Raw genomic sequence first — 27,663 nt, forward strand, 5'->3', positions numbered from 1 at the left:
CTCCACTCCCTCTCCCATGAAGGAAATAGTGTTTGACCTGTCACCCTTGACCCATTTCTCTCAAAATCTTTAACCATGTCCTTTGTTTTATTCACCTTCAAGATGAGATGACTGTTTCAACACCATACCACAAAGCAGTCCACCAGCTCCCTAAAATCCGCTTATGGTCCGTCTCCAATTTCAGTTTAAAATACTTCTTTTATCAAATTTAAATCAGATAAGAAAGAAGGCTAAAGTCAAACTAACTCTGAGATGATCTTGGTTGTTTCTTTAAAAAAAACTATATGGCACCTAAAGCAAAAAAAAGCCTCACACCTAATATACTGTAAATAAAACAGTCTCTTATGCATGTACACAACCAACAGACTGGCCTTTTAAACATCCTGTATAAGTTTTAAAAGCTAACTTAGGAGCTGCAGGCCATGTCCTATCAGCTGTGCAAAGTGGAAGTTTCATTATTGACAATCAGGATAAAGAGAAGCAGTGATCATTGAGGTCACAGGAGAAGGAAAAGATCCATAGAAATGTGACTGAAACAGAACAAAAAGTAATTCCAAAACTTTTGGAACACCAACCTAACAAAGATGTAAGAAAAATATAACATGTTTTTTACAAGAATGGGAAACAGAATTGGGAAGGATGCACAATTAGCTGAAACACTGCACCAGCCAAACCAACAAGCATGGAGGCAGAAGCCTGTTGAAAGTCAAGAAAGAATATGAAATCACAGAGAGATTAAGCTCACATCTGAATTTCAAAAATATAAGATGTCAAAATTTAATTTTTCCTAGTTATTGAAATCGTGTGTTTATTTTTGCTTGCTTATTTACAGTCCAAAATCATTGTGTCACTGACACAAGTAGGGCAGAACAATTAATGATTTTGATCCAATTTTTAGATATGAAAAGACAGATAGCAGATTTGCAAAGAAAGAGATCAAGACTGATGGTAGCAAGCAAATTGGCGAACAGGGGTGAAGCCTGATTGTAGTGAAACACCCCTTCTTATGAATAGCAGGAACATACCGCACAGTCACATACTGGTGTGGCATCTGGAAACGGCTTGCAACGAAGTTTGGTGAGGAGGGTGCCCTGATGGAGAGATGACATGAGGTGGGACTTGGCAGACATAGAGACACATAGACAGATGGATGAAGAAGAAGACTGATGATGTTCTACAACCATGTAAGAAGATGGCTTCACAGACTTAGTAATGGATAAATACAGACTCTAATCAAACAACACAGCTGGGGTTAGGCAAGTACTGTTCTCCTGGTAAATGCCAAGCCAAGACTTATCAACAGGAAACACATCTCACTGCTCTAGTGCACTGTCCCAGTGTGTTTTCCACCACTATTTGAGGTTTTGCATTGACTTGGTAAGGTAAGGCTTGGATGTTGATGCTTGGCCATGGAAAAGCAGAAGACCTCTGCATATTATGTGTCTCAGTATCAACTGACACTGCTCAGTGATCTGACTTGTTCCACTTTGTGGCTAAGTTGATGTTGTTCCCAATCCATTCCGCTTTATTGTAAAACCACTCACAGTTGACCGTGGAACATTTAGGAGCGAGGTAGTTTAAAAACTGGACACAACTGTATCATGGTACCACATTGGACTTTTCTAAGCTTCTGAAACCCACCCATCGTTTAACAAATGTTTGTAGAGGCAGCCTGCATGCCTCTACAAACATGCTGATGGATTTTACACAGGAGTGGCTATGGAAGAGATTGGAACACTGGAATTGGAATTTGTAGTAGAGAAAGAATTCTTCCAGATTTGTAACCAAGGGTCCTCTGTAATTATTATGTTGGCCTCTTTTTCAAACTTTTGTCTAATGTAATTGATCTCCTATTCATAGTTGTGAAATTTGTGTAAAGATTGCCATTGATGCATTTTGTAGTATTGGTGGCATAAGCATATATAAATATTTGAATTATCCCTGCATTTATATCTAGGTTAGGGGTCTGGATTTCCCTCCTAAAGAAACTTCGAACCTGCAAGTAGCGATTAAATCCCCATATTTTATTACTATAAAGAAAGAGGCAATTCCTTGTTTGGCCCACAGCCTGTGTTTATGGTTGTTGGATAAATGTTTATAAGTTATCATTTAGTTTAAATCATGTTTATGTCTGAAGTTCTACTCTAGTTAAGATGATTGCTGTGATTGTTTTTTAGTGTGAAAAAGCATTTGTGGAAAGTTAAGGAATGCGGTCTGGAGTGGATCACTCTCTGGACATGACAAGCTTATACCATATATGGGGAATGACTACTCTTTTAAGTTGAAATCTCTGTAATAATTGGCTGAACCGATTCCCGCTTTTTGCTTGTTGGAATGTGAGTTGTAAATAAAAAGTTGGTGCAAGGATTTTCCCTTTGTGAGAAGGAAATCACTGTTCTGGCAGAGGCCTGTCTCACCCTTGCAAGTCAAACTGACTTGGTTCACTTGTGCCTTATTTTATACTTGTCTGTGTTTATCAGCTTTCTAACTCTATCAATGGTCAATGCTGGAAGGAAGCACAAGTGATATTCAGGCCAATTCAAAACTCCCATCTCCTTATGAAGATAAATTTACTCTAATCTGGGCAGACCTATAATAATCCACAAAGCAAGGTAGAGCCATGACCCACCTGCCCCCCCCCTCCGTGGAAATTTGCTTAAACGTCAACCGGGAGTGCCTCAAAAATATATAACAATCTAGGGAGAACATTTATCTATATTGTTCGGATTCTGCTGCCAAAGTTGTGAGGAAGCAGGCTCCACCTGTAGAAACCTCATAACTTTTCTTATTTATACATTTGTAATTAGCATCATATAGTTGAGCAAGATTTTATGTCAATAGAACACCCAAATACTTACTATGTGATTGGTGGCAGTTAAACTGATAACTACCCATTAATTGTTTTGCAGGGTCAAAAGAAACTTTTAGTTTTTTTAACATTGAGTGTATAACCCCAGAATCTTCCATAGGTTTACAGGGTGTTCATAAGCAGTGTAATACCAGGTTTAGGGATTTTCATTGTTAAAAGGACATTGTCCGCATATAGGCAAAAATCAATCAAAGTGTATTTATATAGCACCTTCCTACAATGCCTTGCATTGGCCAAGGTGCTTTATAAAATAAAACAAACACAGGACAAAACATGCTGTCATGTAAAAATTAGAAATACAAACATGTTCAATACATGAGTCTTAAGGTTACCTTTCAATAAAAACAGGTCAGAGAGAGTGCACAACTTATAGGCAAGACTATTCCAGGATCTGGGCTGGTGGGTTTTCAGAAGTTCAGCTAGGTAGGACAGAGCAAGGCCATGCAGTGCAGGGGTGAAACAAAGAATGATTTACTGGCATCAAACAAACTACATTCCTGTTTATCATTATCTAGGTGGAGAACGTTTTGAGAGAGCCAATGCTTAATGTCCTTAAGACAGCTGTCAATGGGATTTAAACTGAGAGGAGAATTGGTAGTGACTGGCAGATAGATTTGCAGGTAATCTGCATACAGATGAAAAGACAGATTATGGCGTGCAATAATGGGTCCTAAAGGCAGCATGTATAATGAGAAAAGCACAGGCCCCAAAATGGATCCCTGTGGCCCACCAGAGGTCAGTCGAGTTGAGAAAAAGGAGACCAGGTCACCTGAAATGCCCTCCCAAAAGATTCACATCTCTTGAGACCAGGTCATTCCTCTATGTAACTTCCCCCATTTTCACTGTGTAACGATGGGAAGGACCAGCTGGTGGCAGTAATGCGCAACTTCAAGTTTTTGCCAACCGCCAATAAACCCAAGAAGAAAGAAAACACATGAAAAAGATGAGGAGACCTGTGAGGAGATGCAGTAGATCACAGCATAGAGGAACACTGTACAAACTGTTTGACTCCAAGATAACATACCAGACAAACAACATCCAAAGTAACTTTAACGGTGGTTTCCTGTTTAAAATAACTTTTGTGTTAACATAGGAGATCGGTTTTGGTACTTCAGCAACAACTACAAGTTACGAACATCAAACTAATGTAACTGCCGTCTATATACAGCCGCTCCAAATTTATGTCTACATTTATTACGGGTTGTCGCATGTAAATGTGTTTCTCTAATGATTTAAGAGCAATTAAACTAGCAGACAATTGACCTGCTAGAGGATTGTTGCTCTGATGGTTGAGTGAAATGTTATGGGATTATGCTACCCTGTAAAGAGGCTGAAACGTTTTGTTCATAGGCTTGAACAGTTTTAGTACTTAATTTACAGCTACAGTCTGTTTCCCATGACTTTCTGAGGTAATATGAGGGGAATAGATAACATTGTGTAAGTAGTGTTTGGAGTGATATGACATGCTTCTTTTTTCATTGGGTCATTTGAGAATGTGATGGAAATTCTTTTATTAAGTGTTCCAAAGTGTATGACCTTTAGGTTACCTCACTCCTCAGAACAACTGTGTTAGAGGAGGAAGCTGTAAAAGCCATTATCAGAAGTTTAATGGTTAAAACCCCTGCTTTAGGGTGATGCCTCAGGAAGAGCAGATGGGTCTGTTTGTAGATAACTTTGTTACCTCTGACCTAAGGAGGGTATAGGGCCATAAAACACAGACTCTTTGAAGTTGAGATAACACTGTCATGTTTGGTAAAAATACTGTGTGTAAATGGTGTTCGTGGCTCTGCTTAACTGACTTGCTCAGTGACAGAGTCATTCAAACGCTGAATGCCTGTGAATAAAACTTATAAAGACAAAGTCCGGATTTTCTCTTTAATGAGTTCATTTTCTTTCCCACTTTGATAAGAAAATACCACTACAATTTTGGCGTCACGAACAGGATCTAACGTGCCAGAGGAAACCGCAGGAGGGGACACGGACGCCTGGCCAGCCTGGAGACAAAGTTGTCCTCAGTCCACCTCCATTTTATGGAGGGGAGTCCTCATGCCCGCCTGCGGCTTCTGGCCGATTGGATCTGAACTATTTGTCTTCAAATATATCTGGGTGAGAAGTTGCTCTGTATGATATAATGTATATTATTTTTTATTACACATTAACCATCATCTCCTAACTAATTAATTAGATTCCGGAGTTGCGAGAAGGAGGACATCAGCTGAGGGCCAGGTCACCCTGTAAGGATACAGGAAGGTTCTTATTGGTAACAATAAGATAAAGCAAAACACAGGGTTTTGCAGGTGGTTTTTTGCAATTTTCTACACCTCATAAAGGAGAAAGGCCAGACAGCAGACGTGCTGCTGAACGGGTAAAAAGGGAAAAAAATGGTTCCGGAACCTTAGAGGCGTCAGGGGTGCCTCCTCCAGACTCTGTGATTTATAAAATAATGAAAGGAAAAAGTGGGGATGATTGTGTTAAATGTGCTTTAATTTGGGAAAATAAGTTTGAGTGTAAATAAGTTCAATAGTTAAAAAAAAATAAATTAGTTTAAAGTAAAACAGTTGATGGAAAGTATGGAAAAAATAAAAAAAAACATAAGAAAAAGATTAAAAAGCATCAATTAAGGGGTTAAAGAGTTAAAACTTTCCTGAAGGAAGTTTCATTTGTCTTAAATATTGCGATCAGTCGGATAAGAAGGTAAAAGTGAAATGGGACATTAGAGATGCGAAAAGAAAGTTGTTTTAGAAAGGAGTATAGTGCATGTTATGGAAGGAAGTGACAGGCAGGTGGACAACTGACTGACTGATAATATTTCTGTGTGCAAAATCTGAACCTATACTAAACTTTTTCTTCTGCCTCTCTCACACACACACATACACACATATATGGAATTTGAGTGCAACATCTGCATTTTTGAGTCTGGACTTTAGAAACCTGCCCTTTCCCTGGCTACTCCGCCAGAGACGCTTCTTCATCATGGCCTGAAAGAGAGAGGGTCTGCCTGCCTGCTTGCTGCAAATCACAGTATGAGTTTCCACCAGAACGAAACTCAGAAGAAGTTACAACATCTCCAAAACTCAGCAGTAACCATGTGTTTCTATGTTATTCTCAGGACAGATCTCATGAAGGAGCATTTTCAAAACCCATTGCATGCGTAACACCTGATGGGCTTCTCCTTCAGGCATTGTTTTCTGTTGTCAGAGTTTGTATCCCATAAATTTAATGGGTAGAGACCTCATTAAAACAGGCTGAGTTCTCCTGCAGATGGTCTTCATACAGTCTCCGCAAGTGCTTACTGACGCTTGTGGAAAGTACAAATTCATTGTTTTTCACAGCGGCTGCTGGGAAGAGGTTATATTAGGTTTTTCTTTCCCTCTTCTGATTCATGCAGCATGTTGATTTACACTGTCCCTTATATCAGGTCCTGACAAAAACTATGAAAGGCTTGGTTCTGCAGGTTCTTTTTTCTCCCTTTGGAGAAGGAAAGAGAAACCTAATCAGTTCTGTGCTGCACAGAAATATTGAAACACTTGTTGTTTTCTAAGATATCACTGGCTAAAACATTTTAAACTTTTGAGAGTAATTTGTTTTGTTAAACACATTTTCCTTGGTAAAACAAACCTTTAAAATGAGAATGGAAAAAATTGGGTTATTTTTGAAGGTAAGAAAGGTTCTGATTGGACAGTGGTACCACACAAAAATTAAACTAATCTCAGGTTTCCTAAAAGACTCTGCATAGAAATGGCCTTAAGAACCGTGGAGTTATTTTCCACCAGAGTACCAAGTTTTTTAAACATGCTTTTCTTTATTTTAAAGCAGATCTGTGGTTTTTGTTTTGTTTTTGGATTTTTAGCATTATGTTTGTCTGAAGCTTCTTATGAACTGGGTTAGGAGCAAATATGATCTGAGGTAAATTAGGAGCTGTGAACTAGAGATTTTTAAATCTGATTATTGTCCGAGCAGAAATAATACACTAACAAGTCTGGGGATATTTAGCTAATCCTTCAATCTCTGCAGAAAGCTAACATCAGTGTTCAATGCTGCAGTACTCAACCTGTGGTTCCTGGACTCCTGAAGCCTGTAAACCATCGATTTTCGGTCCATAAAATTATAATACTTAATTAAAGGTAGACCGATTACCTATTAAAACAGATCTAAGCCAATGATGGTTTCCAGTCATTTGGTGGCTTTGAAATGCAATAATTCTCAAAATTTCTACTCTGGGGAACACAGATTGGGGTTTAAGAATTTTGTTTTGGAACCAAGGTTAGGATTTTTATAACAATAACTCTCAGGATTGTAGTTATTATTATTACAGAGTTACAGTACAAAGAATTGACAAAAGGTTTCAGGATCAGTAAATTTGGATTTATGTTAATGAAAACTGTTGCTGTGCTTCTACAGTTCCTTCTCAAAATATTAACATATTGTGATAAAGTTAATTATTTTCCATAATGTAATGATGAAAATTTAACATTCATATATTTTAGATTCATTGCACACTAACTGAAATATTTCAGGTCTTTTATTGTCTTAATACGGATGATTGTGGCATACAGCTCATGAAAACCCAAAATTCCTATCTCACAAAAATTAGCATATCATTAAAAGGGTCTCTAAACGAGCTATGAACCTAATCATCTGAATCAACGAGTTAACTCTAAACACCTGCAAAAGATTCCTGAGGCCTTTAAAACTCCCAGCCTGGTTCATCACTCAAAACCCCAATCATGGGTAAGACTGCCGACCTGACTGCTGTCCAGAAGGCCACTATTGACACCCTCAAGCAAGAGGGTAAGACACAGAAAGAAATTTCTGAACAAATAGGCTGTTCCCAGAGTGCTGTATCAAGGCACCTCAGTGGGAAGTCTGTGGGAAGGAAAAAGTGTGGCAGAAAACGCTGCACAACGAGAAGAGGTGACCGGACCCTGAGGAAGATTGTGGAGAAGGGCCGATTCCTGACCTTGGAGGACCTGCGGAAGCAGTGGACTGAGTCTGGAGTAGAAACATCCAGAGCCACCGTGCAGAGGCGTGTGCAGGAAATGGGCTACAGGTCAAGCCACTTTTGAACCAGAAACAGCGGCAGAAGCGCCTGACCTGGGCTACAGAGAAGCAGCACTGGACTGTTGCTCAGTGGTCCAAAGTACTTTTTTCGGATGAAAGCAAATTCTGCATGTCATTCGGAAATCAAGGTGCCAGAGTCTGGAGGAAGACTGGGGAGAAGGAAATGCCAAAATGCCAGAAGTCCAGTGTCAAGTACCCACGGTCAGTGATGGTCTGGGGTGCCGTGTCAGCTGCTGGTGTTGGTCCACTGTGTTTTATCAAGGGCAGGGTCAATGCAGCTAGCTATCAGGAGATTTTGGAGCACTTCATGCTTCCATCTGCTGAAAAGCTTTATGGAGATGAAGATTTCATTTTTCAGCACGACCTGGCACCTGCTCACAGTGCCACAACCACTGGTAAATGGTTTACTGACCATGGTATCACTGTGCTCAATTGGCCTGCCAACTCTCCTGACCTGAACCCCATAGAGAATCTGTGGGATATTGTGAAGAGAACGTTGAGAGACTCAAGACCCAACACTCTGGATGATCTAAAGGCCGCTATCGAAGCATCCTGGGCCTCCATAAGACCTCAGCAGTGCCACAGGCTAATTGCCTCCATGCCACGCCGCATTGAAGCAGTCATTTCTGCAAAAGGATTCCCGACCAAGTATTGAGTGCATAACTGTACATGATTATTTGAAGGTTGACGTTTTTTGTATTAAAAACACTTTTCTTTTATTGATCGGATGAAATATGCTAATTTTGTGAGATAGGAATTTTGGGTTTTCATGAGCTGTATGCCAAAATCATCCATATTATGACAATAAAAGACCTGAAATATTTCAGTTAGTGTGCAATGAATCTAAAATATATGAATGTTAAATTTTCATCATGACATTATGGAAAATAATTAACTTTATCACAATATGTTAATATTTTGAGAAGGACCTGTAAATAGTTTGAGATCTTTTTGCACTATGTGCACTCATTTTAAAAAGGATCCTGACAAGTGTCATAACAAAATTGATCAATTACAGCATTAAAAGATATGGCTGAGAAAACATATTTTGAAAAGAGATTGTTAAAAATTTCTTTTAATTCTTGAAGCTTCAAATTTGGCCATTTGTCTGTCTTTGATGTTTTGTCTTTGTTTTATTGGAATGAATGTTTGTTTATATGTTGCATGACACAATAATCCATGTTTAGAATAATGTTTCGAAATCCCAGATTGATTAAAACTTTGAGTTTTCAGGAGAGTTAAGAAGCAGCTTGTTTCTGAGGTAGGTGCACGTTAACAGTTTTACAGTTTAAGGTACACTAAGATGGGTTGGAATGAAGAAACTGTGGGTCCGCCCATAGGCTGCCCATCAGAGGTTAGTTCTGCCTGATTCTGCCCACCTACCAGGTTGGTTCACACCTTTGCTTTCATGGTAACGCTCAGCACCACCCTTCCTGAGTTTAAACACTGTTTAAGAGACTATAGAATCAAAATGCTTGTAGTGATTGTTGCCTTAATAACATGTTTTTGGATGTAGCATGACTTTTGGATTTATGTGTTTTACTATTAAAAGGTTAATGAAATAGTTTTAACTAGTTTGAAGAATTTGTTTTGCATGCAGAATCATTGGTGATTTATTAGATTGACAGTTTTCCCTGCTGCCATTAAGCTAGCTGACAGTTCAAGATATGCCAAAAGTAAGGAATATATTTTTGATAAAGAATCTGAGTCATGACTTCATACTTGGTGGGAATTATTTATTAGATTCAATTTGTAGGGTTTATGCATCCAAATTACATTAGATGTCCATTAATCTAATATTCATCTTCATACAAGACAAATCAGGATGATATGTGAGTAATTTCTACGTGAGACATTGATGAACTGAATAACTAAAGTTTGTGTTTTGTTGTTAATGGAACTGAATTGCAGTTAAAAACATCTGGATTTTCTTTAGGTTGCTTTTGTTAAATTCATAGTGACACATAGTTATGTCAGAATTCATTTCTTTGGTTCTATGTAATGTGATCTTGGTTACTAGAACATTTTTGTACAAACTTTTTGCTGGATTGTCGCATGGGTTGGACCCTGCGCCAGGAGAGGGGAATGTCAGAATAAAGTAACATGGGGTTCCAAATGTTTTAGCACTCATGAAAGCTCATACTTCCAGTGAGGACTTAGTGACAATGCGAGAGAGATGTTGTACTTTGTTTATATAAATGGTGCATAGCTCTGTGAGACCACATTCTGAAAACCTCTCTGAAAGTATGGTGTTGATTCTTTTGTGAAATTTTACATCTCCACCAATTAGACCATTTTTGAAATTCTCTTGGGGTATTCTGAAACTATGGAATTATTGACCTGTAATCAGACCTTCCACAAACATCATGTCACCCTTTTGATATTCAGAATATTTAGCTGATGGTCACTGCTAGTATACCAGGTGAAGTCAGAAGATCAATTCTTTTGATTTTGTTGGATGTTTTGATGAAGTTCATGTAGTTAAGCACTTTGAGAATGGGACTTTGAATTGAAAATTAGCCAAGCGTTGTGAAGGCTCTGCCTATTGTTCTCACTTATATGAGATTGAGACAAAGGACACAGGCAAATCTCAGTCCTTTTGAAGTGCTGTGTGGCAGGTCTCCTAATTTGGGCATGGGGATATTGCCAAGATCATTTTCTTCCACATCTTTGTGTGAAGATAGGATGTTGTTTTACTGTCAAAACCTGTCCACTGTGTTTTCTCAAGTTTCACAGACGGTGAAGGCTGCATTACCAGAGACAGCCACTTCCACCCTCCAGTCCTTTATTCCTGGCGACTGGATTCTGGTCAGAGAATCTAGGAGAAAACACTGGAAGTCCAGGCGCTGGAATGGCCCATATCAGATCCTACTAGTCACCCAGGAAAGCTGCAGGAAAGCTCCAGCTCCTCCAGCTTCATCTGGCTTCCAGGACACAAGTCATCTTCCAACTGGATCATCCACGGCCTGAAAGGTGTGAGGACAGCGGACCACCACAGGACAAAGAACTGTAAGCTGATCACTGGCGAGTGATTGAAGAGGTGGTTGAAGAACACTGTTCTTACAAGGGCACAATCCCTTGGGCAGTGCAACGTTATTTCCGAAACTACTTAAGGCCATCGCATTGCCTGAAAGTTAGAAATCATAAGGTCATTTGCCTCACTGCACACACACCACAGTGAGACACATAGGAAACATACAGGGAATACCTCTACACATTTGCACATAACCTTTCTCTGGATGATGGACTGGTGATGTCTGCAACAGAGAGACTGTCAAACATGCGCCATGATGCTTATTCTCCTTAATTTCATTTGGTGGCTACTAGGCGCTCCTTTGCCTGGACAGCAAGAGTCAGCCAAATTCTTTTCTCCCACTTTGACAGCGAAACTGACTCTGAGGAGGAAATCTCGGATGCTTTTATCTAACTTTCATGTTTATTGCTTGATATCTATCATTATGGTTCGTTCGTTCGTCGTCTTCCGCTTATCCAGGACCGGGTCGCGGGGGCAGCAGACTCAGCAGAGACGCCCAGACGTCCCTCTCTCCAGACACCTCCTCCAGTTCCTCCAGGGGGAGCCCAAGGCGTTCCCAGGCCAGCCGAGAGACATAGTCCCTCCAGCGTGTCCTGGGCCGTCCCCTGGGCCTCCTCCCGGTGGGACGTGCCTGGAACACCTCCCAAGGAAGGCGTCCAGGAGGCATCCGGTATAGATGCCCGAGCCACCTCAACTGGCTCCTCTCGATGTGGAGGAGCAGCGGCTCTACTCCGAGCTCCTCCCGGATGGCCGAGCTCCTCACCCTATCTCTAAGGGAGTGCCCGGCCACCCTACGGAGGAAGCTCATTTCAGCCGCTTGTATCCGTGATCTCGTTCTTTCGGTCATGACCCAAAGTTCATGGCCATAGGTGAGGGTAGGAACGTAGACCGACCAGTAAATTGAGAGCTTTGCTTTTCGGCTCAGCTCTCTCTTCACCACAATGGACCGGTACAGCGCCCCCATTACTGTGGCAGCCGCACCGATCCGTCTGTCGATCTCCCGCTCCATTCTTCCCTCACTCGTGAACAAGACCCCGAGATACTTAAACTCCTCCACTTGAGGCAGGAACTCCCCTCCAACCTGAAGAGGACAAGCCACCCTTTTCCGGTCGAGTACCATGGCCTCGGACTTGGAGGAGCTGATCCTCATCCCAGCCGCTTCACACTTGGCTGCGAACCGCCACAGCGCATGCTGTAGGTCTTGGCTAGAGGGGGCCAGCAGGACCACGTCATCCGCAAAAACAAGAGACGAAATCCACTGGTCCCCAAACCAGACCCCCTCCGGCCCTTGGCTGCGTCTAGAAATCCTGTCCATAAAAGTTATGAACAGGACCGGTGACAAAGGGCAGCCCTGCCGGAGTCCAACATGCACTGGGAACAGGTCCGACTTAGTGCCGGCAATGCGGACCAAACTCCTGCTCCGCTCGTACAGGGACCGGATGGCCCCTAATAAAGGGCCCCCGATTCCATACTCCTGGAGCACCCCCCACAGGGCATCACGAGGGACACAGTCGAATGCCTTCTCCAGGTCCACAAAACACATGTGAACCGGTTGGGCAAACTCCCACGAACCCTCGAGCACCCTGTAGAGGGTATAGAGCTGGTCCAGTGTTCCACGGCTGGGACGAAAACCACACTGCTCCTCCTGAAGCCGAGGTTCGACTATCGGTCGGACTCTCCTCTCCAATACCCTGGCGTAGGCCTTACCAGGGAGGCTGAGGAGTGTGATCCCCCTGTAGTTGGAACACACCCTCCGGTCCCCCTTCTTATAAAGGGGGACCACCACCCCAGTCTGCCAGTCCAGAGGCACTGTCCCCGACCGCCACGCAATGTTGAAGAGGCGTGTCAACCATGACAGCCCTACAACATCCAAAGACTTGAGGTACTCAGGGCGGATCTCATCCACCCCCGAAGCCTTGCCACCGCGGAGCTTTTTAACCACCTCGGTGACTTCAGCCTGGGTGATGAAAGAGTCCAACCCCGAGTCCCCAGACTCTGTTTCCACCACGGAATGCGTGATGGCAGGATTGAGGAGATCCTCGAAGTACTCCTTCCACCGCCCGATAATGTCCTCAGTCGAGGTCAGCAGTCTCCCGCCCCCACTGTAAACAGTGTTGGCAAAGCACTGCTTCCCCCTCCTGAGGCGCCGGACGGTTTGCCAGAATCGCTTCGAGGCCAACCGGTAGTCCTTCTCCATGGCCTCACCGAACTCTTCCCGGGCCCGAGTTTTTGCCTCTGCCACAGCCCGGGCCGCAGCACGCTTGGCCTCACGGTACCCGTCAGCCGCCTCAGGAGTCCCACAAGCCAACCACAGCCGATAGGACTCCTTCTTCAGCTTAACAGCATCCCTTACTGCCGGTGTCCACCACCGGGTTCTGGGATTGCCGCCACGACAGGCACCGCAGACCTTACGGCCGCAGCTATGGGCAGCAGCATCGACAATAGATGCGGAGAGCATGGTCCACTCGGACTCTATGTCTCCAACATCCCCCGGGATCTGGTCAAAGCTCTCCCGGAGTTGGGAGCTGAATACATCCAACTCACCACCAGGTGATGATCAGTGGACAGCTCAGCCCCTCTCTTCACCCGAGTGTCCAAAACATGCGGCCGAAGGTCTGATGATACGACAGCAAAGTCGATCATCGACCTCCTGCCTAGGGTGTCCTGGTGCCAAGTGCACTGATGGACACCCTTATGTTTGAACATGGTGTTCGTTATGGACAATCCGTGACTAGCACAGAAGTCCAATAACAAAACACCACTCGGATTCAGATCGGGGAGGCCGTTCCTCCCAATCACGCCTCTCCAGGTGTCACTGTCGTTCCCCACGTGGGCGTTGAAGTCCCCCAGCAGAATAATGGAGTCCCCGGGAGGGGCACTATCCAGCACCCCCGACAGGGACGCCAAGAAGGCCGGGTACTCTGCACTACCACTCGGCCCGTAGGCTGAAATAATAGTCAGAGACCTCTCCCCAACCCAAGGCGCAGGGATACGACCCTCTCATCCACTGGGGTAAACCCCAACACGAGACGGCTGAGCTGGGGGGCAACAAGCAAACCCACACCAGCCCGCCGCCTCTCCCCGTGGGCCACTCCAGAGTAGAAGAGAGTCCAACCCCTCTCAAGGAGATGGGTTCCAGAGCCCACGCTGTGCGTGGAGGCGACCCCGACTATTTCTAGTCGATATCTCTCGACCTCCCGCACAAGCTCAGGCTCCTTCCCCCCCAGCGAGGTGACATTCCACGTCCCTAGAGCCAGCCTAAGCATCCGGGGATCGTCTTTCCACTCTGCTGAATCTTGGGGTTTTTGCTAAAATTCTGTAAAATTGCATAATAACCAGACATAAACATTTGTTTCCACTTCTCTCAGAGATCCCTGCTCACCTCTCTCCACCTTACCAGCATAAGTAATCCTATCGCAGGAGCAAACGCAGCAGGTTTCGAGTAAAATCGAAGGCCTCTTTGGGATGGTCTTCTTCGGCTTCTCTACTAGTTAAGGAGACGTGCCTCATCTCAATATATATCTCGCCATTCGCTGGACCCTGTTCGAAACCTGTTTGGTCCCTGTAGTCAGCATGAAAGAAGTGTTTCAGCCCCAAAACATCCATTCTCCTAGTTAATCAGTGGAATTTGCAGCCTGTGTGTTGGGAGCCCATAAAGGTATACACGAGGCTCTGCCAGTCCCTGCTAGGATTGGCCTGGTTAAGCTAGGTTTGTACTTGATGCATTGAACAGGGTGTGAGGGTGCATGCGCCAACAGTGATGCAATGGCCCGTCCCTGTGCACTGTTGCAGCACCTGGCTGTTACACATCTGAATTTTTGTAACGGTGCCGACTGCACATGCTGTGCTCCATTCAGAATGAACGAAGTTGAAGGTTCAAACATTTCACTCAAATAAATTACTTCTTCATGAACAGAAGGAAGGGAGTAACAGAGAAGAAAAACACCAAAGAAAAAAGGTAAGAGAAATGCGAGTTACAAAGTTAGATTGTATGCATTAACCAAATTTTTCTAGCTTTTTTATTGTTAAGAGTCCGAAATTATATCCAGTTTTAGATCGCGTAACACAGTAACGTTAATAGCAGCACAGCGCTCTACACTCATGGCTGGAGGCGGGGCTTTAGTCGCCATAGCTTCAGCCGTCGGCGGGTCAGTGGAACCACAACAGTTCCCCTACCGAGTAGAGCGAAACCAAGTGCTGCAGAGAAGCGCCAGATAAAACGAGCCAGTGGAAAAGGGAAATTATGTGTCTGGTCTTAAACAAGAAGGTAGACACACAATTGATCTGGTCTTATTCTATGGTTTGCCTGTTCATAACTTTTGTGATGCTGTGTTGTCAGACCACTTGCCTATATTATTTGTAGTGGCTCTTTCCTAAAACTGTTAATCCTGTGCTGCCTGGTGCTCCCGTCTTTTGAACCGCTCCACTACTGCTCAGTTTTCATCCAGAACTGTTCTTTTTCAGAGTCCGTGTGTGTAACAAGACTAAGGAGCTTAGGTTGTGGTTTCATGTGATTGCGCTGGACTCTGTGGCGCCAGTGAAAGCCAGGCAGTTATGGAGCTGAGCAGTGGAAAAAGGCTAAACTGCAGGTGTCATTTTAGATGTTAAAGTACCGTTGGTGTCAGACAACAGGGAAAAACACCAAAAGAAAGCATTAATCGGATATTATGTTGCCTGTCACAGGCCTCATCTTTTATTTAAAACTATTGACTATGTCTTAATGCTCCATAGACTAATTGTAGTGTGCCTCTCTCGCTGCTTGTCCACTTTTTAACATATAAGATTGCATCAACTTGGGATCTTATCTCACATTCTGTTTATGACCTTTCAGTCTATGTTCCCTGCTCTGCTGTTTTAAGCCAGTTTGAGCCTGTGACTCTTTCCTCTTTACTAGTGATTGTTGGTCATTTGAAGCCTATAGCTTCCCCAAATAGAGTTCTACCTCCACAACTTCTAATTAATTTTGTTCCACATTTGGGCCTTTTGTTCTGGACATGGTTAACAGCAGCCTGTCCTTGGATGTTTATCCTAAAAATGATAAACATACAGTTGTCCAATCTCTAATTAAAAACCCTGATCTAGGTTTTGGCAAATTTAGGTCAATCTCTAAATTGACTTTCCTTTCTAAAATCCTTGAGAATGTTGTTTTGGGGCCTTCCTGGAGGAAAATATTTTCGAGGTCTTGTTTTAAAGTGCTCAATGAGCTGTTATAAAGGTTTTTAGTTATCTATTTCTAGCAACTGATTGTTGACTGTGTTGTTCTTGTGCTTTTAGATCTAACAGCTACTTAGTTCAAAGGTTTGTAAACAGAACCATTTTAAATTTGAGTTGACTGGTTTGGTTAATCATTTTTTATATTCCAGAAAGAAGTTGTTTGTGTTTATTCCATATGTGTGCAGACCTTGCTGTTAACTGAATGTCAGAGCTTGAAACCGCTTATCTATTGTTCCAAATTACCACACCATATTGGGCTGGTACTGGACAGGCAGAACGTTGTTTTGGTAATCTGGTAGTTTTGATTTATTAGTCTGACTAAAATTCAATATTTTAACTATATTGGTAATTTTGTTAATAAAAGACTCAAGAAGTTGACAGTTCAATACAGTTCAGGGAAAACAATGATTTAAATGTTTTTTAAACATCTATAGTAATAAAATGTTTCTGCATTAATTTCTTACTTTTTTATGGCTTTACATTTTGCTAGCAATAACGCACATAACTACTATCCACTTCCTAACAGTCATGACTGCAATGACAATTATTCATTTTAATTAACATTGTCAGTAAACAACTACTTGTAAAATAATCGAACAAAGAAGCTGTTACCTTTTTTTATTCGCAAAACATCCTGACATCTAATCCCTTAACAGACTAAAGAAAGACCAAGGGGGCTGAAATCTTTCAAAAACACAAATCATGTGGACCATTTTACTGATATTGTAATAATAAATTCACAATATTTTCTATTTAAGATTCTTTCATACATGTATGCACACATATGTATGCATGTGCACAATTCTGGGGGGTAGAGGGCTTTATTCTGTGTTGTGCATTCCCAGAATAGTGTAGGTTAATGTCAGGTATTTACCTGGGAGTTCACTGTCTGGCCCATCGGGATGCGGGAACACTCCAGCGCATACTGCTTTACACAGAAGTAACACCCCTGGCAGAACATATTACTTTGATTAGTCAAATGTTTGAACAGCGAACATAAGTACAGAATATTCAGGTGGATACTCTACTCATCAGCGACATGAAGAATGAGAAAGGTTGTAGCTAAAGTGACTGAAGTGTGTAACCAACACTTTGTGATAAAGACAACTCAATTTCAACATATATTGTGCTGTATAATCCCCTTATAAAAAATAAAAAGGACTGATAACAAATGTCTCACCTGAAAAGCCAATTCCATCAACACGATCCCTCCTGGCAGTGCTCTCTGCAGGTGATATGAAGTGGTGCCAGATGCTGAAGTCTGCAAATTACATTAAGGAAACAGTCTTACATATACCACCTGAAAAGATTTTTATGTGCTTAATTCAGAATTGTTGAATTTTAAATTGCACAGGTGATAGCTGATGGGGCAATAAATTCCAAGGCATATCTGTTATCAGGATCTTTCTATGCCCCTGTTATGACAAATATACTAATTTATTTATTCTAGATTTTCAATTTTTAGATTTTAGCCATCTGTCATGGATGTTGTTTTTCTGTTATTTAAAGCCAACCATTTCTAGTTGCGTCATCTCTACTCTAATCATTTAGGATTTTTGTGGGTAATATTTTTGTCAGGATCTGGGTTGTGTTTCTGCTTGCCACATGTGTTTTGTTTCAAACTGTGCTGGAGCTCTCAGGTGTGCTGGGTGACAGGTGCGACTTGTTCCACTGAGTACTAGGAGGAGTACTTAAGCAGGAGGCTGCCAGCACTTCAATGCGAGAGTGTTTTTGCCACCAGTGGTACTAACTCGAGCCACATCTAAGTTTATGCTTTGTACTTTGACCTTTGTGTAACTTTGTTTTTGCTCCTCTGCAGATTTTGAAAACCTAAGCCTTGGGTCTATGTCACTGAGTTTCTGGACTTTGTTTCTGGAAGTTATTCTGGATGATCAAGCCTATCTTCGTTCTGAGGATTCCTATCCTGTCATCTGCTTTTGTTTTGGATTCGCATCAAGCTGGCAGCTTCCTGTCCACACCATCTCCGGAGCCAAGCCACAAGCGTACCCTGTCCACCCTCCAACGTAAGCCACCGCACATCGAACTTGTTCTTTTGTTCCGACAGAACAGCACCAAGTGAACCCTCTACGGATATCCCTGCTTAAGACCTGGATCTTGAATCTCGTTCCCTCTGGCGACCTGACCACCATAACCCAGTAAGCCGATCTCAGATTCATGATAATTATTTGTTCTTAGTTTTGTCTTACCTTCCGTTACCCATACTCATCCATTCTCTTCACTTCTATCCCTACAGTAATATTTTCGTCCGTTTTGTTCCTGATTACATCATCAATAAACAAACTTTATTTTACTTCTTCCTCCTGAGCGTTCTCTGTATGTGGGTCAGAGCTATTTCGAATACAATGACAATATTAACCTCTCAAGCCCCAGCCCACAGTACTGGGGGGAAGAATTTAACTCGTTTATTTTCGGCTTTTATTAAATTAATTCAATTTGATTCAATTCAGTCTTATTTATATAGCACCAATTCACAACATTTGTCGTCTCAAGGCACTTTACAAAGTCAATTCAATTAAATCATACAGATTTCAAGTCGGTTTCATACATTCCAATTAATCCTTACTATAAAAGAGTGCAGATGGATTCAGTTTATTATACAAATTGGTTAAATGTTTTTCTATCTAAGGAAACCCAACAGATCGCATTGAGTTAGTCACTTGTAGGATTCACGCCTCCTGGTTGAGCATGTAGCAACAGTGCAAAGTCGCTGGCGTTGACTTTGCAGCAATACCTCATACTGAGCATTCATATAGCGACAGTGGAGAGGAAAACTCCCTTTTAACAGGAAGAAACCTACAGCATGACCAAAACTAGGCTCAGTGTGAGCAGCAATCTGCCACGACCGACTGGGGTTTCAAGAGAACAGAGCAGAGACACAAAAAGACCACAGAAGCACTGATCCAGGAGTACTTTCTATGGGAAGGAAAAGTAAATGTTAATGGATGTAGCTCCTTCAGTGGCTTCATCTAGGAAAGAAAGAACTGCTAGGTCTGAGCCAGTTTTGAAGTCTAGAGTATGAAAGAGAGCACATACAGTTAATAACAGTAGAAGCTCAGTCAGCAGCTATGTCTACAAGAGACAGGATTAAACTCTGAAAGACAGGGCCAAGTGGACCATCTGTAGAAGGAGAGCATTGAGTTGTAGGCAGCAGCAGCTTCGTCGATGTCCCCCTCCAGGGCGGTGCCACAACTAAACACAGTGCCAGGTCAGATGTAGCTCCTAGAAAGAGAAAAAAACTGAGAGAGAACATAAAGTTAGAAGCTGTAATAACTGCAAATAATGCAAATTTGGAGAGTAGTATGAGAATGTAGCAAAGAGAGTGAAAGTAGTCATTATGTCCTCCAGCAGCCTAAGCCTATAGCAGCATAACTACAGAGATAGCTCAGGATAACCTAAGCCACTCTAACTATAAGCTTTATCAAAAAGGAAAGTTTTAAGCCTAGCCTTAAAAGTAGACAGGGTGTCTGCCTCACGGACTAAAAATGGGAGCTGGTTCCACAGGAGAAGATCCTGATAACTAAAAGATCTGCGCCCCATTCTATTTCTAGAGACTCTAAGAATCACCAGTAAACCTGTAGTCTGAGAACAAAGTGCTCTGTTAGGAACATATGGAATAATCAGATCTCTGATGTATGATGGAGCTAGATCATTAAGGGTTTTATATGTGAGGAGGAGAATTTTAAATTATATTTTGGATTTAACAGGGAGCCAATGAAGGGAAGCTAAAATAGAAATATGACTTTTTAATTTTCATCAGAACTCTGTAACAACATTACTGTAAGTTCCCTTAGTGAAACATAAATGTGTGTGGAATCCACTGAAATGTTATATAGGAATATTTGCAAAAGCTAATAAAAACAATTTCTACGAGCACAGAACCAGAATGTCTGCTGGTTTGTCACAATCCACCCAGAAGTTACTCAACCAGCAACAAAGGAAGATCAGAATTATCACTCACATTTGAAAAACATAATTATTAGCATAATGATTATTTACATAGTTTGTAAATTCTGACAGTGGTGAGCTACCCTGTGGGAACTGCAAAGTTCACTGAAAGTTAAAAATAAAAAGGTTTATATTAGTGTTGTGATAACAATTGACTATAATTATAATGTGTGTTGTCGATTACATCAAAATCAAACTTTAATCACCCTAGCTATAGCTTTAGCACTCTTTCTCTTCATTAATACATTTTATTGATGTGAAACATATAGTGTTTCTAGCAATGTTGAAATTTAAAGACACTATTAAGCTAAATATTTAAAATTTCTATCCGAAATTTGTAAGACATTTATTGCATGTTTGTATAAAATAAAGCTATATTCAGAGGTTCCTCTGTTTTTTACAAAGCCATTTTTACATTTCTTGAATCAAATATTGTTTGCTCTATTATTTCCTTGCCAGTTTGAAGTAACTTCTCATAATCTCTAGATCTAACAAAACAGAGAAAAATTATAAATCATTTCATCATTCTGCACAGATTATAAAGTATTAAAAAAAATGAATCTGAGTGTATAAAACGTGGACTGAAAACTAGAGTATAGAGAAAACAGCATCTAACATCTGTTGAGAATTAAAATCATGTAATTTCATGTTATTAGTTTAGTTTGCATGTGAGAACATTAAACTGAGTTTTAACATGAGTGAGCCTTGGGGAGAGAGTACAGCAGGGGTCAGGGTGAAACAGGGGTTAGAAGGGTCTCAGCAGCTGCAAGCCATAAAAGCTGGCTGTAGGGACAATAAAGCAATAAATGTCAACTTTTGGCCGTGGTATAGATGCCACAAGGGAGTTTGGCTGATTTACAACACCTGATGGAAAAAGGGAAGGCACAGTCAGTAAGCTTTGAAGTCCACAGTATAAAGATGTACCTGGAACTTGAAATGACAGAGACATCTGGGTAAAGACAGCCATGCTTTGCTGAAAATCCATCTCTCTCCATAAGGGCCCTTATGTAAATTATTTTTTCCTTTATGTAATTTTCTTTCTTGTGTTGTCTTGTATATTCATTTTGCATTAGAAATCATTGGACTTATTATCTTCCAAATTAAACTTGCGTTAATCTTAATTTCCTGCTCTTCATCTGTTCTTTCTCATGACATCTGGACTGGGAGAGGTTGAGACCGCAAGAATATCAGTGATAGCGTTATTTGAACTCAACAATTCCTTTAGACATTTAAACTTACACAAAAAATAATGAGTCAAATGCTAACAAAGTGACTAATGCATAATTGTTGTTACATGTAATGCCAAAGATTACGGTTTGGTTTTTAAATGAGATGGTTTGCGCTGTAATCTGCTTACCTTGCAATAGTAACGGTACATATTAACCAATATTACCCTTAATTAAATAATTTACTTCCTAAGCACAGGAAGTCTCTGTACTTTGAACCTGAACCTAAGCAAAATCAGTGCATCCAAGCTGACAGATACCAGTAGCATAATAATTTCTTGATCAAATCAACTTTATAATAAAGTTCACTTTTATAGATATTTTTGTTATTTTAATGATCGAATGTTCCTCGTGTTTTATTGTAAATTCAGGTTTGTTTGGTTGCAGGTGATTAGCATGAAGACCATTTCTGTTTTGCATAGAAATCCAGTTAGTAATTATATTCTTAGTTTAATGGCTGCTCTGTTTGTTTGGGTTAATATTTACTCTAAACATGTACATCAGCACTTATTTTCTGACATTTGTTGTTCAGTTCCTCATGCTGCTTGTTCTGGCAATAGTGAAATGATCAGTTATTGCTTATTGTGATTAAATAACATTTTATCAAATGACTTTCCACAGTCAGTCACAAGAGGAGCCAAGGGTGGAAACTGTAAAGTATCTAAATGCAAAACACATTTTGGGCAATCAGCTTTCACTGTACAAGCCATTAAAACATGGAATACTTTACCTGTAGAATTAAAGGGAGAGTCAAACTGGGTCCTTTTTAAACATAAACTTAAAAACTTGTGAACATCGATTGCACTGATCTGATGTTGCATTTGTGATGTTTTTCATCTTTATTGTGCATGTGTAAAGTCAATGTTGTTTGGTGTTGTATGTTTAAGCATACCTAGGGACAGGAATTGAGAATTAGCCTTTGCTAAAATGTTATAGCAAACAGTACCCAGAAGTATATCTTAATTTCTAAGTGTGTGTCTGCGTATGTGTGTGTTTACAAACAAGTTCTGCATTTGCCAAGTGAATATTAACCTTAGGGTTGTCCTCACTCTTCTGCTTCACATAAGAAAAAGACATCCTTCCTTCCAACGACATGGAGCTCAGCATGGCAGCACGGGCTCTGGCAATACTATCAGAGAGAGGAGAGGGTGTTGGGTAGAACACAAAAAGCCGGAAGCCTGCAGTTAGGCTAAACATGGCTGATGGACACCACTAGTACATCTTTACCTATAAGACTAGTGGGTCAGAGGTTATCAAAAAAAACATTAAAAACTTGAAGAAGAATCTAAAATTACAAATGGACTACTCTTGTAATCACAGACCTGCGAGCGGGAGATGGAGGCCGGACCTGGACTAGAATGAAGCCCATACTCTGTAGGTACTGGACGTACTGCTGAAGGAAGTTGTTAGAAATCTCAAGCAGCCATGGCTCCTCTTTGAGTCGGCTGGGAAGCATGTCGGCTGAGTCAGTGCTGCAGCTTCGATCTCGACCTGACGCTGTGGAGTCACTGGAACAATGCCTTTTCTGGCAATATGTTGACAAGCTGACTTACTTAGAAACACTGACCATTGATGTTGCTTTTACTATACACTACTAGTCAAAAGTTGTAGAACCACTTTATCATTTAATGGTTATTTGTTTATGTTTATGACTATTTACATTGTACGTAGATTCTCACTGAAGGCATCAAAACAGTGAATGGACATATATTGAATTATATATAAGGTTGTCACCAGGGATGTGGGGGGGAGGGGGGGTGTTTAGTAGACGAGAAACGATTTTCTTCTGCAGGATCATCCTGATATGATGCCATTTATATGATTTTAGAAAAATTAGCGCATCGGCCTAATTTCAGTGTAGCAGCCCACTACGCTGAAATGCGTTGGCGAGAACCCTGATACAGCAAACAAAAAATTGTAAAAGATCTTTAAATGTGTTTTATATTTTAGATTGCTTCAAGTAGCCACCCTTTGCTGTGATGACTGAAATATTAACCTTTGGCAATCTCTAATTGAACCTCTGGGAAGTTCTTTCAAGACTCTTTGGAAAACCATTTCAGGTGACCACCTCATGAAGCTCATAGAGTATGCCAAGCAGTAATCAAAGCAAAGTGCGGCTATTTTGAAAAATTTAAAATATAAAAATGTTTAGAGTTATTTCACAATTTTTGTTTACTATATCATTTCATGTCTGTTCGTCCACAGTTTCAATGCCTTTGGTGAGAACCTACAATGTAAATAGCCATGAAAATAAAGAGACCATTAAGCATCTAAAACTTTTAAACAGTAAGTGTATATATTAAGTCAGTTTAAAAATAGGCTAAAGACCTCTTTTCTACACCAGCCTAGCTTGCCAGTAATTAATGAAGCAGTAAAATCATGATGAGACCAACACAAAATATCATGAAATTAATGTGAACTAAATCTTAAAGTGTTATTAATTCAGATAAACAAGGCATAATGAAGGGTTCAAGACAAAGTCATTGTTTTGCAAAAGTGTACAGCTACACACAGCTAAAATCAGATATTTAAATACATTTCATAAAAAGATGCAAAGCCTTTTTCCCCTACTTTCTGACAGTAAATCCACTTCTTTAGGTCAGTTAGAATTACAAAATGATTTCTATTTATTAATCACCAGAATAATGAGAGAGAGCCAATTTTATACTAATGTATTACTTACTTTAAAGTCAGTAGCTTACATACAGTTTGAACAATATAAACAATTTGAGAAAGTCAAGATGATAATGTCATGGCTTTGTAAAGCTAATCAGAAATAATCAAGTTAATCGGCACCATTAGCACACATGCGTTAGAGACTCGTCCAGGCAGCCAGTAAGATGGGAGGAGAAATGTTTCAAACTGAAATGTTACAATACAAACAGCTGGATGTTGTTTTGATATATTCACTAAAGTTTAGATATTGAGAAATATGTTGAGTTGAAAAGGTTTGAGATCTTATTGTAAAGAAAATTAACATTCATTACCACATAAACACACACAAAAGTACCGAAACTGGTACCGTTGAGTAACGATACAGATTCCCAGGTACCAGCCATTGGTACTGCATCGATTCAAATGTGAAAGATACCAATACCCTACTTCCTTGTGTGGCATTGTCCACAGTGAAACAGGTCTTGACGTTACATTGTGGAGAGACAAAGAAGCCATTATTCCTAAAGCAACATAAGAAGCCAGATTATAGACAAATGCACTCAGAGACCAAGACTTGAAGTTTGGAGACATGTCCTATGGTCTGATTAAATTAAACCAATTGGCCACAATGACTGTTATTACACTGTGAGGAAAAGGTGGTAATTGCAGGCCTGAGCCAAAACCCCAACTATGTAGTACAGGGGTGGAGCATAAAGTTTGTGGGGGTGTGCTGGTGCAGGCAAAACCTGACTCCAGTTCTGCTAGGAGAAATAGGCCAAAATTAGTACTAGTAACTACTGTGAGAAGCTTGTGGACAGAAACCCAAAACATTTGACCCATCCCATACAGTTTAAATTCTACCAAATACTGAGGATATGTGGTTTTTTTTGTGGTTTTTTTATGTTTTCTTAAAAATAATTTTAGCAACGCATAATTGACTAAAAACAAGAAACATTTAGTCTCATTAATGTCAGACAGGGAGAAAAAATTGTTTTACTTCTTTTCATATAGTGTAACAGATATGATCTCTGTGCTGGCTAGATGGTTCCCTTGACAAAACATGTGGGAACATTGTTTAAGAAGCTCTTCAGATAGAGAACCTACTTTTACAATCGGCTGATAAGTTGGTTCCTCTTGGATCTGCTTACGAAAGCCAGGGTCAAAGAGAAGAGGTGTGGCACAGTAGTGAACCAGCCGTGATGACTGCTTCAGTGTCTCCAAATCTGTCCCCTGTAGGGACAATTATTGCAACAAAATAACATTGGGAGATGTGGAATAATGGACTATAATAACTTCAAATACAAAAGCAAGTCTAACTTTTCATTGCGTAGTTCATAAAAGACAGAACAAGGTCTATTCAAATATATGGCAGGTGGTCAAAAAGTTATCAACAACTTTAAGAACATGACTAAATAGCTACAATACAGTCTGAGCACAACTTCTATTTGATGCAGTTTGAGAAATGACTAAATGTCACTTTAAATCCCTAAGATAAGTCAGACTGCAGACCCCTTTAGAAAGTGCCTGTAGAAACTGTAGAAAACGTGTTCATTTTAGAACCTGTCTCTACAGATATGACAGTGTCTGGCATCAACTTTTATAAGGAAGGTGACATTTTCCTCTCTTTAAACATCGCCACAAACAGTGATGACAGATGATTCTTTTTTTGAAAGTTAAGAAAAAGAAAAATAGCAGGAAGAGCCTCCGTGGCTATTTAAATACTGCAGCCAACAGATCAGCTATGAATATTTGGGCTAGGTTTCAACCAAAATAAAATGTTTAATTGTCCTTCAACATGTTCCTCATTACAACTGGGATACTTACCGAAATTGGCATGTTAGACTGTGCTGACCTCTGCTGCCAAGTGACAAACAAGTTTTCAATCTTCATTTGCTTCTCCATTTCTGTCAGGACACACAAAGACGTAACTTCATCCAACGTTACGTTGGCCTTACAGATCCGAAATATTCTGACAGTTAAGGCTAATATTACCTCTGCGCTCAGCAGCTTTCATGTCCAAGAGCTGGTTACCATGTCGAACCACTACATCTCCTTCCGTCAAGGGTCGGATAGTGCAGACATCCCTCAGAGCCTCATCAAAGGGAAGCAGCTCAGAGGGGAAATGAAGTGGAGCAAGACTTCGGCCCGAACCTCCAAGCCTCCCCTGCTCCTTGCTTGGCAAGGGGGCAACTGCACTACGCAGCAACGCATCAGGCTCCATTGATGGGCTTAGAAATGGGTTAGGATCCTGGAAAACATTGTTGGAATATAACACTGAACTGCACTAACGGGTCAAAATTTCCTGTTCTTTGAAAATATGAAGCCTGTGTTAAAAATGTCTAATATGATAAAAACTTGGTTCAAAACACAATCTTAACCCAAGACATATCTAACTGACACTTGTGGACTTAAGAAACACTTATAATCTTGTTTCCATCAATTTACTAATCAAATAGAAAATGTTTACACAGTGGAACTTGATATAAGGAGAGCCATAATTTTGAAAATGTTAAATAGGGTAAGTAACTAAGATGCTTACTTGAACACCTTCCTGGGATATAATTAATGAGCATTTAAAAAAATATAAGAAGGGGCCAGGCCATTTAAAGCTTTATAAAAATTATGAGTATTTTTAAAATCAATTCTCTGTTTAACTGGTAACCCCTGAAGAGATTTGAAGATAGGAGTTATATGCTTAACCATTTTTGTTTTACTTAAAAGCCTAGCAGTGGCATTTTGGATCAATTGAAGTTTATTGAAGGAGTGTTTTGACGTCCCAGCAAGAAATGCATTATGGTAGTCTAATCTACTAGAAATAATGGCATGAATTAATTTTTCTAAGTCAGGTTGCAACAGGAGGAATCAGATTTTTTAAATGATCCGGAGGCGATTGAATGCAAACTGTGATATAATTCAACTTTAGAAAGTTCCTGGACAACCATTTTTTGACAATAACGAGGCATTCAAGAAGCCTATTGACAAGGCTCATGTTGTCAGCGGAGACAGATATGTACAGCTGTGTGTCATCGGCGAATTTATGATAAAAGATACTATGGTGTCTAATGATTGAACCAAGGGGAAGCATGTATAAATTGAACAGGAGAGGAGCAAGAACGGATCCTTGTGGAACACTGTAATCAGCGTTAACCCTATCAGACTCAAAGTCACCAATATTAACAGAAAACTTTCTACCCATGAGATATGAAGACACCCAATTAAAAACAGGACCATTTAGACCTATGTGATGTTTAAGACGCTTAAGGAGTATAGCTTGGTCAACTGCGTCAAAAGCTGCACAAAGGACAAGGAGAATCAAAACACAGATTTTATGCTGGTCAAGACTAATTTTCAGATTGTTAACAAGTCTAACCAGTGCTGTTTCTGTACTATGATTGGCTCTAAACCCTGACTGGAAAGTGTCAAACTAACTGTTTTGGATTAAATACATATGAAGTTGACAATACAACACTTTTTCCAAGTAGTTTACCTAGAAATGGTAGATTAGAAATAGTTCTCTAGTTCTCCAAGGAAAGTAGGTAAAGTATTCTTTTTTTTACAATGGTATTTTAATGGCATGTTTAAAATTCCAGGGTCAAGGAAGCATTGACAATGTCAGTCACATCATCCACCAAACTTAA

The 27,663-nt window shown here is 40.6% G+C and overlaps 1 protein-coding gene across 4 annotated transcripts in view; it reads right to left on the reverse strand.

Annotated features, from left to right (window-relative positions):
- Positions 1–27,663, reverse strand: part of szt2 (SZT2 subunit of KICSTOR complex) — a 247,870-nt gene that overhangs the window by 16,645 nt on the left and 203,562 nt on the right. For 3 of the 4 annotated variants that reach the window (XM_047374204.1, XM_047374205.1, XM_047374203.1), the window contains 8 exons: positions 26,018–26,273; positions 25,850–25,929; positions 25,130–25,255; positions 22,693–22,895; positions 22,403–22,499; positions 17,359–17,439; positions 17,053–17,127; positions 1,026–1,091 (listed from right to left, as the gene is read on the reverse strand). In XM_047374204.1, coding sequence (XP_047230160.1) covers positions 1,026–1,091; positions 17,053–17,127; positions 17,359–17,439; positions 22,403–22,499; positions 22,693–22,895; positions 25,130–25,255; positions 25,850–25,929; positions 26,018–26,273 — 984 coding nt within the window. The remainder of the gene's footprint in view (positions 1–1,025; positions 1,092–17,052; positions 17,128–17,358; positions 17,440–22,402; positions 22,500–22,692; positions 22,896–25,129; positions 25,256–25,849; positions 25,930–26,017; positions 26,274–27,663) is intronic. The other variant, XM_047374206.1, reaches the window with a different exon arrangement.

Source organism: Girardinichthys multiradiatus, chromosome 9 (assembly GCF_021462225.1).
Source record: "Girardinichthys multiradiatus isolate DD_20200921_A chromosome 9, DD_fGirMul_XY1, whole genome shotgun sequence".
Lineage (NCBI taxonomy): Eukaryota > Metazoa > Chordata > Actinopteri > Cyprinodontiformes > Goodeidae > Girardinichthys > Girardinichthys multiradiatus.